The sequence below is a fragment of the Amphiura filiformis genome, chromosome 6 (assembly GCF_039555335.1).
Source record: "Amphiura filiformis chromosome 6, Afil_fr2py, whole genome shotgun sequence".
NCBI classification, from domain to species: Eukaryota; Metazoa; Echinodermata; class Ophiuroidea; order Amphilepidida; family Amphiuridae; genus Amphiura; species Amphiura filiformis.
The window spans coordinates 67,320,519-67,334,560 of NC_092633.1; the positions used below are offsets into that span (position 1 = coordinate 67,320,519).

Sequence of the window (14,042 nt, forward strand, 5' to 3'; positions counted from 1 at the left end):
ATATGTTTCTTTTTCGAAGTTATGGTTATTATAATGTTGATACAAGAGTTTTTTGGTGGTTTATTTTAGAGAAAATATTGCTAAGCTTAATACGCTAAGTGGTCTTCCCCATGACCCTCGAACTATGACATCACCAGTGTGACCTCATTGGGATTCCCTCTGAGCAGCTGATGTTGTTGATGTTTACATCTGAGACTGCCGGCTGCTGTGCATGTGAGAGCAGTAAAACCATTCTAATGTTGTGCAATTTTGTCACAACCACCAGTTGATCACTGTGTTTATGTACAATGATGTGAATAATAATTTTATACTGGTGATATAAGGTTTGCACAAATTCACTGGAACAGTCTGACAAAACAGTTTGCATCTGTAGCTAGCTATTTCCATCAAAGGATATCCAACACTGGGTTAGACATTGGCAGACATATTATTATAAATGTGAATGTGACATATGCCTATAAAATCATTGCAATGGCAGAAAACAAAGATGCCAGTACAGCAGAAAATTGCAACCCATCTGCAAGTTTTAGAATGACAGTGGCTGGTATTAAAAAGAAATTTCCTAGAGTAGAGAATGTATCAACATCAACCCTTTCGGAATGGATGAATAGTTGTGGTGTTGATGAAGAACAAAAAGCAGGAGCCAGTGCTAGAGATGTCGGGAAAAATAGAAAGCTTGTTCTTTTTGTAAGTTTTGCTTGTCTTATTCTGTGATAATAGACTTGGCATTTCTCTTGTTTTTGTGACGAATGTGTTATTGTTTATGCTGCTTGAGTTTCACAAACCTTAATTTTCAGGATGTGAGGCCTTTGGAAGAATACAACGTGAGTCACTTGCCTTCTGCAATACGCTTGGATCCGGATGTCCAGGATATGGAGCATGTCAAAAGTGTTATTCAGGAACAAGTTGAGAAGGATGGTATCAGCAGAAGTAAGTATAGTTCTCAAGCCTGGGAAATAAAGGGACATTTAACACAAACAGACAAATAAACAAAGAACATAACAACACAAATGTTGGGTTTACATAAAGGTACAATTACAAAAGTAATATAAGTTCAGTGTCAATCACAGATTTGCAGGAGTCATATCACAATGTAAAAGTAACCCTTGCCACTTGTTTATTTTTTTTGTTAAATTCAAGGATTGATCAGCAATTTGAAGTAAAATAACTTGTTCCTCACATAGTTCTAGCTCCTCAATAGTTTGCTGCAGGGTTAAAACAGTGCAAACAAATATAAATGCTTTCGAAAACATACAAAGTTATACCAATAATGGTTTCCACAATTCATTTCAGCTGGAGAAGACTATCAACCTGTCACAGCTGTTATGTACTGCTCAGTAGGGTATCGGTCATCAGCTATGGCTGGCAGAGTTTATAAAGCTCTCTGTGGTAAGTCTGTCATTCAATCATTCAGAAAAATTATCTGCCACAAATTAAATTTTTAAAAAGGTACACAAAATCAGTTTCTGTAGGCCTATACCCTATTTGACCTATTTAAGGGTACTACACCCCTGCCCAATTTTGTGCATATTTTTGCATTTTCTCAAAAATTATAGCGCATTGGTGACAAGTAAGATATGTATATTATAGGGGCAAGGACTACAACTACTGCACTGGAAATTTTATTTCAGCACAGACAGCTGTGGAGTTACAGTCAAAAATGAGGGAAAACCAATATTTGATCAATAATTCAATAACTACTTACCTTGAGTTGCTGAATTTTCAGTGCAGTAGTTGTAGTCCTTGCCCTATAATATACATATCTTACTTGTCACCAATGCGCTATAATTTTGAGAAAATTGCAAAAATAGGCACAAAATTGGCCAGGGGTGTAGTACCCCCTTAAGACCCCGGGTGCTTTGGACAGTCACTTTTGGGGGCGCTTATTAAAACAATAAAATGAAAGCCTGATTGGGAATTTAGGCACATAAACAATAAAAATACATTGTATACGGAATCAAAATCATAATCATGTGCTTGAAGGTTTAGATGGGAAATTTATGTTGACAGAATTAAGTTCTACAGGTGCATTGAAAAGTGAGTGCTTTTCGGTTATCACTTTAACATTTCTGTAGGGGTGCTTAGGGAGAGGCACCAATTAGGTCAGATACAGTACTCTCTTTATTAAAAATCTTAATATAGTCTGTTACACACATTCACATTCTTGCTTAGATTTTTTTCAGGATACCTATATTTTAACCCCTATCTATATTTTACACATTTTGGGTTTTATATAACCAATGGTCCACTCACTACCCTTTTGATTCTTGGTTTAAAGGGACAAAACAACACGAACGTATATTGCTAGACAAAAGTAGACATTCATAATGTTAACTTTTTCTTTATTTTAAAAATGTCATTGCTTATTTACATTTTTTCATTTTTACACATTGTATTAAATTCTATTGCTTTTCAGATCAGCGTAACAATACATCTGCAGATAACTCTTTGACTGATCTCAAAGTTTACAACTTACAAGGTAGCATATTTCAATGGGCCAATGAAAATAAGCCTCTTGTAGACAGTAGTGACCAACCAACTCAATATGTACATCCTTACAGCAGGTTATGGGGATTACTCATTGATAAGAACAGGTGGAAGTGGGCAGACTCTAAGCAATAATTGCAGGTGGTTATTCATGTACTCAGGATTGAAATATATGTCTCGGAAGATAATGGCTTATTTTTTTTTATCTAGCTAAGCATCAGTGGTAGATTAGGTGGATACCAGACTTTTGAATTTGCGTGTTCAAAATGATGATGTTCATTACAACATTTTCTTTTTAGTCTGAATTATTTTAAGATAAAAGGTTATAATTTTCATCATTGTTTTGAATATGCAATTTTAAATGTGTAAGCTTTAAAGGCTTAAACTAGATTGACAGCCAACATAATGCACATCTTACATTCCCGCGGTGAATGTTTTTATTTTTCTATTATCAGGATTTGATGTTACTTACAGTGACAAATTTATCACAAATACCAGAGGTACATGTATAATAATTGAACACACGCCAGTCAAATTAGGTTTTACTGATTTGTATTGTCTGTATATTTTTAAACATACAGTAAAACATGACCTTTGGAATATTAGTTCCCTAAAGAAAGTAAGAAATAAAGATGAATCAATGCTAAATTAAAAAGAAACAAATACAATAATGTAACATCTTACATCTTATGTAATAAAGTATGGTATAAAACTAAAGTAAACATATGACATTAAACATGTTGAAAGTTTAATACAGAAGTGTTCTTGAAACGTTTATTCAAAAGGTTTAATAACATTTAAATATCGGGTTATATAAAAGATCATGAATACGTTTTTATAGTAAACATAAGTGAAATTAGATAAAAATTCGAATTCTCAAAATGGTCTGCCAAAATTGCCCCCCGCCCGTTTTAACATACTAAAATGTTGTGCCTCCTTTTGGCCTGCCAAAAAATCTTTGCACCCCCCCCCCATTATAATTAACCAGCCCGGGTAACAAATAATCACGTATTGCACCACCCCTTAATAAATTTAAAATGAATAAATGGCAAGACTTCTGTTTAAAATGTCTCCCTAATGTTGATTTGGAGAATTCCAGCAATCAAAGTTAGATTGCATCTCATCATAAAACAAAATTAGACATAATGTGACAGTGAAAGAGTCATGAAGCATTTAGTGTACTTTTAAAAACATCGAAATCCCAGCATCATTCGCAAAAGGTTAGAAAAGGTTACCAGAAAACGTTTAAATGTCGGGTTATATAAAGGACATATAAAGGGTATAAAACGTTTTCAAAACGTTTTCATAACATTCAAAAACATTTGTTGATAACCTACTATACTGCAAATATTCTAACATAATGTTATTTAAGTATTGACAAAATATATGGCAAAAAATGCTTGTAAAAATATTTTACAATAACATTTTGAAAACATTTTAAAATTATAGTGTAGTGTGTTTTCATATAAAACGTTTAAAACGTTTCCATGACCTTTATATGACCCGACATTTAATGTTATTAAATCGTTTTTATCTAAACCAAACCCAAAGTATAACATGTTTAAAAACGTTTTAAAACATGTTTGTGTTTGCTGGGATGTTCAGTAACACAGTTTGCTTAACTTTTCATTTGATCAGAAAATCGAGATACCCATAGAAAATAACAACACTATATGCATAAGGGTGGTGCAATAATTATGTGTACCCCAGGGGTGAATTATAGGGGGGCAAAGATTTTTGGCAGGCCAAAAGGGGGGCAAGCATTTTTGGCAGGTCGAAAAGGGGGGGTCAAGCGATTTTTGGCAGGTCGAAAGGGGGGGGGGCAAGCAATTTTGGCACAGATATTTTGGGCACCGTTTCTATATTACGCCCTAAAAGGCGTGAGGAAAACGTTCTGAACACGTTCAAATATGCAAAATTTCCTGCTCGCTGCGCTCGCATTATATGTTAAGACAATTTAAGGTTTTAAATTCAGGTTCCCCAAAATCTTGCATGTGTAAGGGGGGGCAAAGATTTTTGGCACGTCAAAGGGGGGCAAAGGTTTTTGGCACGTCGAAGGGGGGCAAAGGTTTTTGGCACGGCCAAGGGGGGGGCAAGCGATTTTTGGCAGACCATTTTGAGAATTCACCCCCGGGGTACATATAATTATTGCACCACCCCTAACTAACTTGGAAGTGTTGGTTTACACTTATCCTGCTTATTTTGAGTTATGTTTTCCCCGTGATCATGGTGATGAAAGTTTTCTCTGGTATAAGATGACAAGAACTGTCTTTAAAAAAAGACAACGCCACAGATAAAGCTATAAAGATCATGTTTCACATTTAAATGTTGCATTGTTAAGTGCCTGGATTGGAATGTTGTAATTTGTTTGTGTGTGGATGGGATATTTATTGGCGAATACCATCAAGGATATACTGAGAAATACCGTGAAATACAGTACTACAGAATTTTCATGTTGAAGCTGAATTTACTAAAATGTTTGCCAAATACATGCATAATTGTATCAAAGATGGAGATTCACCCCAGGAGATTCACATCTACCCAAGCAATCCATATTTTATGCTGCACAGAGTAACCATATATAATTTGGTCATTGATTAACAATTAGTCATATAACAGCTTTGCTTTATTTTTGTGATCTATAGAAATATCGTTCCATTTCCTTATTCTAACCCTTGCAGTGACACTTTTGATGATAATGATACATGAATGATGAATATTAAATGAATCTATAATAAAATTAGGGAGTTCAATACTTTTTAAAATAAAAACTCGAAGGGTGTGGTGGTGACGCTTTTACAAACTGCAGTTTTGCAATATTAATCATATGCAGCAACTTTAAGTTTGAGTAAATAGCAACGTTACACTGGTCGTACGTGAAAGGGGCTGCTTCTACTCTCACCTGAAGACACTGTATTTCACTGTATTGGATATGTCACAAGCCCTTATTTTTTCCAATTTGATGGGAACTTCTATACTCGCCCATTACGAGTTGAACAAATCATAGCAATTGGTGATGGTATTTTTTTTAACTTAGTTACCGCTCGACAAAGGTCTCTAATAATACACCCAACGTGAGGCTAACGTGCATTATTAGGAATACCCCCGCGAATCACCCGAACGGAACTACCCGCGCCGATATGGCAACGGTCACCTCAAGGACTTGCAACTATCTTGTGCGGGCCTAAGCATGGCCTAAGGTAACATTGCCGTGCACATACACTTTCATTTATGTTCCAGTGTATTTGTCAATGTCAAATCACAAATACAAAATGTGTCTAGTTGAAATAATTTGATCAAAAGTGGCGTCAATTCTAAAATTTTACGCAAAAAACAATCATCCAATTACCTCTCTGTCAAACAGCTTTAGCTTATACGACAACCTTCCAAAAACACTTCCAAAATAATTTTGAATGCAGTCAGCGTATTCGTGTACTGCGCTTTCCATTGAGAAAATAATTGTTTTAATAGTCAAAATAATAATTCTGAGCTATTCTGACATTCTTATAAATCTTTTATAGAAAAGACCTTGACAGATATCATATCAGCAACAATAAGATTGTCATCGTCCGTCAAGGTCATTCCTAGTGCAGCATATAAACCACTTGCCAACTGTGTAACAAATTGTCCAGTTGTCATGCAATATTGCTCTATCACACCACTTCCTTGTGTGCCATCATTCCTCCCCAAGAGAAGACTACCCGATCTCTCATCTAGGCAGATTGCAGTCACCTTGGGGATGGCTAGCTGCTGTATCTTCTCTCCGGATTGAAAATCTAAGACGCATACTTTCCCTTCTTGATAATTGGTGAAATATATTTGTCTTCCGTTCGTTGTGATCCTATTCCTTGGGTCAATATCTACTTTTATCATTCTTAGGAATGTACCAGATGTCTTGTGAAGCGTGATCACTTGTCTGCCAAGATCTGCAACAGCAATGACATCGTGTCCACCAAACCCTGTTGTCGTAATTCCTTGCGGAGCAGAACAGTCTTCAGCAGCATTAGCGTCTTGTAATCCTGTACGAAACGCGCGTTCAAATCTCCCATCATTTGCATACATTTTAACCATCGCTGAATCGATAACCAAAAATTTGCCATCTGCAGTGACACCAACATCCAGTGGTCGAGTGATTTTTCCATCACCTGATGTCGAAGCTCCAAGAAGGAAAGATCTTTTGTACGTTGAATCTTCAAACCGATACACTCCAACATGATTGGCTCGTGAATCGGCCACTGCTAGCAGACCATTCTTTGTAACAGCGATTCCTTGTGCTTTTTGAAAGCTTCCGACACCAAATTCGCTGGTCAATGTTACTTTTCTTTTGTAAACTATTTGTCCGATATGAAACAAGGAAGCTGACACTTTGCATCTGTTGCTTGATTGAAACTTAATGTTCGCCTTTTCTTCTTCGTGTTGCTGAGATGTATGCAATGACTCCAAAGTACAAGATTTGCTTAAGACGTCGCACAATTTATTCTGTTCATCTTCGTCAGGATTGACCTTTGGCATGTTTGGGGACGCATACATTTTCTCTAGTTTCAGTATTCTATCTTTTGTGACCGTTCTTTGTTCATGAAGTCTTTCAAGTTTTTGCTTCTTCATGACATTCATTTTAGCTTTCAAAGTTCGCGCGTTCGATTGGAGATCAGCTGTAAGCATCTGCACCTGCTGATCAAGCTTCAGCTCCTCAGATTTGACATTGCGGGCAATGGAAGTTTCCTTCTCAGTAAGGTATCTCAAATGTGCTCGGAGTTTCTGAATATCTACCTGATGTTTATTCATATTATACTTAACGTCATTAAGAACACCATTGCTGGAACACTCCTGAATTTCATGTCGCTGGTGCTGCTGAACAATGCAATACTGACATACCAACACATCACAGTGTGTACATTTGAATATGAGCCTTTCATCTGGATGCTCCAGACATCTCGACATCACCAAATCATCCTGACTTCCAGTCTTTTTAATATGAGCGCTAAACTTCTCTATCATATTACGCATTCTTAAATTTGGTTTCAGCATATCTATTCCATTGGTAGGCACAAAGGTAACATGTCGACATTCAGGGCACTCAATGGTTACAGTACTAACGACAAGTTTCTTGATACATTGGAGGCAGAAAACATGAGGGCATTCCAAGTCTCTGGGATCTTTGAGGATGTCGTAACAAAGATGACACAGAAGTTCCTCCTCCACGGCTTTTGTTAGACTGAATTCGCTCATTTTGCACCGATTTTGATGAACCACCGTACGAATCTGATGATCAATCGGGCGCTGTCTATGAAGAGTTTGGTTAGTGTGTCCGGGAGAGTGTTTCGAGATATGTAAAAAGATTTTATCACATTGATTCAGATGAGTTGCGTTCAACTTCTAATCAGAAGCTGCGAGATGAGTCTGCCCCGTGTCCGACCAACAAAGTACAAGGATTCCATAATTGAGCTGCGAGACCAATTATCAGGACTCCCGTTTCTTCATTTTCCGCCAATAGCATTACATGCAGTGCACTCCAGCTATACTGTATAGTAAAATTAAAATGTCAAAGGATAGGAACTTGAATTGACTATAACTTACTAAGCAAAACCACATTGCACACTATTTCCTGAATTGAAATTTGACGGTATGCAGAGATCTGGGTTGACGGTGTCACATGAACCCTGGGTTGACGGTGTCACATGAACCTGTTAGTAATCTGTGAAAGCTCATTACCATGATTACAATTTGGCCTTCAACTGCAGATGGGTTCTGGATGGTCAGCGGATTTGACAGAAATTCATTCACTAATGTTCCTGAGTAGGCCAATGTTAATTTGTCGTATTTTGCTTTCATATTGAACGCTATACTGATGTCGGTAACATGATCGGGTACGGGTATAACCACTAATCATCGACGAAGATGGTCAATGTAATAATGTGTATTCCAGTTGTTCAATTTTGATCAAGTGCTGCATCAATATTCAAGACGAACAAGTCCGTAGAAATTTTGCCCGAGAAATTATATATTTCACATGTTTGAGCTGCTAAATAACAGATCTCACCACAGTCCAATGAACTAAAGTTCTCAATTGCTAAACGATCCAATGCATAAATTATCCTGATATGCATGCAGGCAAAATTGTGACAAATATCACACCAAACACTATATAATGGCAATATATTTATAATGCTCTGCTGATACTTTCACTCTTCCCTTATTCGCTGTTTTACTTCCTTTAGTGTATGTACGAGGGTCATTCAAAAAGTTCTACCTCCATCATCACATCTCTGTTATCTTACGTGCCAGGAAGTTGAAATTACCCATGAATATACTCTTAAATCTTGGCTACAAAATAAAAGTAATTTGATCAAAATGTGATTTTTGGTTGTTAAGATGTGATTGTTAAAGCGAATACAGATTTGGTGCATCGGAAACGGTCTGGAAAGAAAGGCCATGATTAAAAAAGGTTGCACACATCTATGTGGACATCATTACAGATTTATTTCTGAAAATGATTAAATGGCTTTATTTTTGTTCAAATAATTTAATCAATATCTAATGCTTGCATATAGTTCAGTATTACTGGGTATCGTCTTTTGCGAAATCGGACAAATTTCACTAACATTTGTGTGTCTGTTGAACCCTTCGATGTTTTCTTCTCATATAAAACGTGTTTTATTTTGTTTTGAAGTCTCAATGCATAACAGGGACCTCAAATAGGAATATTTTGTTTTGAAGTCTCAATGCATACCAGGGACCTCAAATAGGAACAAAATATTTATCCCGAGTAAGCAGTTGGACAAGCTTGGACAACCGCCTCTTAAAAACATTGTTATGGAGATTATCCAAGGCTATATACAATATGAATATGATGCTTGCTTACTAAACTTTTGGCTTCAGTTTTTAACCGTTTCCGATGTACCAAATCTGTATTCACTTTAACCAACATATCTAAATAACCAAAAACCACATTCATTAAATAACTTTTATTTTATAGCCAAGATGTAAGAGTATGTAATTTCAATATCCTGACACGTAAGCTTACAGAGATGTGATGATGGAGGTAGAACTTTTTGAATGACCCTCGTATATAAATCAAGCCAACCAAATGCGATAAGCCAAAACAGTGACTTGTCGGAGTAGATCATATTAATTTTCGCAATAATGAACTGTATGAGCAAATTTGAAAATGGGAGTATGGCCGGGGTTTATGGCAAACCTTGGCCCCCCTCTCGGTCTGCCAAAAATTGTACACATTTTTTTTGGGAACAATTTGCAAATTGCACAGCCCTTTATGTAAATCCGTCATGCACGACTTTCAAATGGTTTATATATCTAACTATTTTGTTATAATAGTATTATTTACTGACAAGTAATTCTTTTACAATCGTGAAAGTAAAATGGACGTATTATCAGAAACACAGACCATTTTAAAAAGAAAACAGTGTAGAAGATGAATTCATCGAACTTCTGTATGTAAAGGCATAACGGAAGGCCAGTTTTGAACAGCAAACATTATAGTGTTGGTGCTTTAATTAAAATACAACCAGTTTCAATATTATTTTCAACGTTAATAACATTTTTCATCTGTTAAAAATAGGTTTGGATTAAGTCGTGTCTTTGATATGATCAAGTAGCTCATGCATTGGAGTTCATATCAGTTGGTAAAAGTAGGTAACTACTTCCTCTGGGTGTCCAATGTGACCGTGCGTCTTCCGCTGACTCAGCTATCAGCCGCAAAAAGTTTGCTATAAACCTAATACTAGCTTACTATTACCTTATTACATAAGTGCGTTTTTCTACAAAATTATATTTCTGAAAGCAAAATGACCAAATAAGTTTGCTTAGGCATATACATTTTATAATATCCATGTTTTGTACATTAAAACATATCCTGATACTAAAAGGTACAATCTACATTAAGATTATATTATGCACGATGTAGCGCTTAGGGATTTGACATAGGGTGTTTTGAGGCACTTCATAAAAAATACTCATTTTGGGGCAAAAAAGATTTTAAGGTATTGGCATTTTTGGCATTTATTTTACAAGCCTCATTACATCCAAGGAAGTGTGTTGTATACCTCTCTGTTGTTCAATTACTTCAAATGCCATACATGCCATAAGATTACAAAATGTTGGCAACATCAACAGAAAATGTTTGTTTTCTCAACACCAACAGTTTCAGAAGATAAGTGAGAGTAAATGATTATATAATCATAATCATAAAATTGTGAATCACTTAGATTCAGATAATGTATAATTTGATGCTGAAGAGCCGAAGGGGCATTTGGATTATTCTATTTTGAAATACCTATTCTTGGTCAAAACATTTAAACAAGTCCAGCAATGCCCCTATTTGCAAAATGCTCTCAAAACCATTGAAAATGTTTCTGAAAATTTTAAAAATATTATATGCACGTATAGAATACTAGGCAGTATAGTATTGACCCAGTATTTTTTGGGATAGTTTGAAAAAGTGATAGCAAAAAAAAAAATTAAAAAATAAAAAAATAAAATAAAAAAGGATAAAAAGTTTAAAATTTGTAATTCCATTGCTTTTACCCAATAATTAGCGTATCGAAATGAAGGCCCAAATAATTGAAGCCATTCACTATTATTGTATAAATTATTGCTGTAAACATATCGTAAAACCTCGTCTACAAGCATATAGAGTGCTTTTGATGAAAGCTCAATTAATCCAGGCGCCATCCATCGACAAAATTAGAACATCTTGGAGTTTTAGCAAATAAATTACCGATACAAGCATTACGTCGTATATAACATGTACATACAAAGAAGTACTATTGTAAGACCAATCTATTGCATTTGGGACATTTATGGCTGCTTCGTTTTAATATAGCCTTCATCAAAATCACTCTATGCTTATATAGATGAGGTTTTACGGTATAGGTCCTAGTGTTTGGTGTCCAAAGCAGAAAGGAGGTTGAAAAATTTAGCAAAAAGATTTATTCTTTCACTATATTTAGAGAATGATTGACTGTTCACCCGGTGGAAGAATGATTGATTGATGTATGGGAAGCACGGTGGCCCAATGGTTAGGGCGCGAGCTTCATAATCGAAAGATTGCGGGTTCGAGCCCCACCACGGCCAGTGTGTTGCGTCCTTATACTGAAGATAGCTTGATTCCCAATTGCTTCATTCCACCCAGGTGTACTGAATGTGGAGCTGCTGCGGGTAATCACAATCTAAGTCGCTGAGAGTAGGGCCTACCTGCGCATCAGTGTGACTTGGTGAACTTGAGCGGCAGATAATTGTTCATTCATTCATTCATTCATTCATATTTTATTTTGCCAATCACCAATCAGTAATACAATGTACAAATGTAATTCAATAATGATAAGCAGAAGCAATAATAGTGATAATGATAATAATATAAATCATGGTAATAAATAACTAATATAATAACAATAGTAACATTGAATCAACCTGAAAAAATAGGGTTAAATCAGGTGATTGACGAGGACCCTGCTAAACGCGGAGCTGTGTGCTGATAATTAAGTCATGCCTAGCTGAAGCGTACCGTAAATCAAACAACATTTTTATTTATATTCCAACTTCCAACCCCCTTTAGCGTAGATTTCTTTTTGACATGGGTGGGGGGGCGGAAAAAAAATTCTTGAAGCCCAGCACCACGCACCTTTTAGCGACCAGAATAAGTTTATGGTATACAAATGCGCGAAAAATTGTTGAAACATGGCAATGGTGGTGGAATAAATTCGCGCTAAAATAGCCAAATATGAGGTTAAGTTGGCCAGAAATCCCCCGGAGAAATCCACATGCCGAGTCTAGTAGTCAACATTGGGATGATTGTATGAACTCATATTGTCATGCGGGCACTGTGATGATCCCCTCTGGAAAATATTCAGAGATATTTACCCCCCCCATCCCCCACCATATATCTACGCCTATCCCACCTATTTATGGACACTCCCTAAGTTAGGCCGTATAAAATTAATGTTTTGGTTCTCGTCCAGAGGATTTTCATGAATTGATGAGGGAGGGAGGTGTTTTTTTTTTTTTTTTTTTTTTTCAATGTAAACTTTAGCATTGTCAGTAGTTTTCAGTCTTCTCCAACAGTGATCAAGGAAACGATGATGAGCCCTTTTTTTTTTTTTTCAAATGTGAGATTCTGAGGGATAAACCCCTAGAGTACCACAAAAAGACTTGGAAGTGATGCTTGTTCTCTAATAAACTTATTTATATGTATGAAGATTTCATAAATCATTCCAAAGTCTAAAAAATTGAAAAATCTATAAAAAAAAAAAAAATCTGACAAATCCCAGAAATTGAGGAGGGAGGGACGAGAACCAAAATATTAATTTTACACGGCCTTAAGATTAGTTTTTTCAAAACGTTTTCAAGTGGAGATATCTGTCATTCTGTAGATATGTCCAAAAGCGGGTCAGGTACCTGGTTTCACTGCTTGTTCTGCTGCCCCCAATTGTCATTCTGTGTTTTGCACAGCCTCGGCTTTGCACGTAAAATATGCCCCGCCCACTACTGGTTTTTATCGACACGTGTGTCATCTGTGATTCGCTGGTGACAACAACCGAATAAATGACATTTGTCAATAAAGGTCAGTTGCCATATTGTAATATTTTTTCTGTAATTATGCATTGCAAGGCCTCTCGCTTGCACAGTATTTAAACTTATAAATGCTGAATGGCATCCGAACTTAGATACTCAAGTATCTTTGATGGCATGTACTACTCCAGATACACCACTAATTTTTTGAGATTAGAAAAATATTATTATATTTTGCCAAATGATAACTGGCAATAAAAGCCAAATTGTTATATTTGGCAATTTGTTTGGAAATAAGGGCCAACATGCGTTTTTAGGGTCAAATTTCAGGTAATGCATTATTTGGAAAACATATTTTTTATAATCAGTTATCAAAATTAACATAAAATAGTAATGAGCAAACACGCCTAGCCTTCGTGCCAAAATTTATTGGATCCCGATTTGAGATGAATCCCTAAACACTGGGTCCCGATTTGAAAAATTGATCAAAAACTACCGGTATCAAATTGATAATTAAAAAAAAAATCTCTAAAGATGGGAAGGGGAGTTCCGGCGGCACATCCCTGTCAACTTGTAATTTGAGTACACTGGAGGAATATTGGGACCCCGGGGAGGCACTCCCTATCTGAAATGGCAGGGATGTGCCTCGGCCATGTTAAAAGTAGGCTTTCAGGTCAAATGTACAATTACAAAAATATGTGGTCATTCAGTACACAACCTGAATAAAAATGGGGTCATTCGTTATGAAACTTTAAATAAATGGGGCCATTGGGGTAACAAACTGTAAAATTAGGGGTCATTGGGTACAAGATTGCCAAACTAGTGTCATTGACTACACATAAGTGCCAAAACTGCGAAAAAGAAACTCACTACCTTGGGAACTTTAATCAATTAACAATTGGATGATTGAAGTTTGAAAAATCCCCATTATTTCTCGAGGAGAACACAAAATTCCACCTGACTTTGGGAATAAAAAGGGGGTAGCAGGAAAAAGAAAAAGGGGGTCATTGAGTACCTGAATTTTTTAA

General features: G+C 36.2%; 2 protein-coding genes across 2 annotated transcripts; one reads left to right on the forward strand and one right to left on the reverse strand.

Moving 5' to 3' along the window:
• The first annotated feature begins 128 nt into the window (after positions 1-128).
• Positions 129-3,246, forward strand: LOC140155885 (uncharacterized). The gene is made up of 4 exons (XM_072178883.1): positions 129-687; positions 798-930; positions 1,294-1,389; positions 2,417-3,246. The coding sequence occupies exons 1-4, from the start codon at positions 472-474 to the stop codon at positions 2,620-2,622; spliced, it is 651 nt and encodes a 216-aa protein (XP_072034984.1). The 5' UTR covers positions 129-471; the 3' UTR covers positions 2,623-3,246.
• A 2,000-nt stretch (positions 3,247-5,246) lies between these two features.
• Positions 5,247-8,127, reverse strand: LOC140155886 (uncharacterized). The gene has a single exon (XM_072178885.1). It carries the CDS (start codon positions 7,714-7,716, stop codon positions 5,992-5,994), a length of 1,725 nt encoding a protein of 574 aa, XP_072034986.1. The 5' UTR covers positions 7,717-8,127; the 3' UTR covers positions 5,247-5,991.
• Between the last annotated feature and the right edge of the window lie 5,915 nt (positions 8,128-14,042).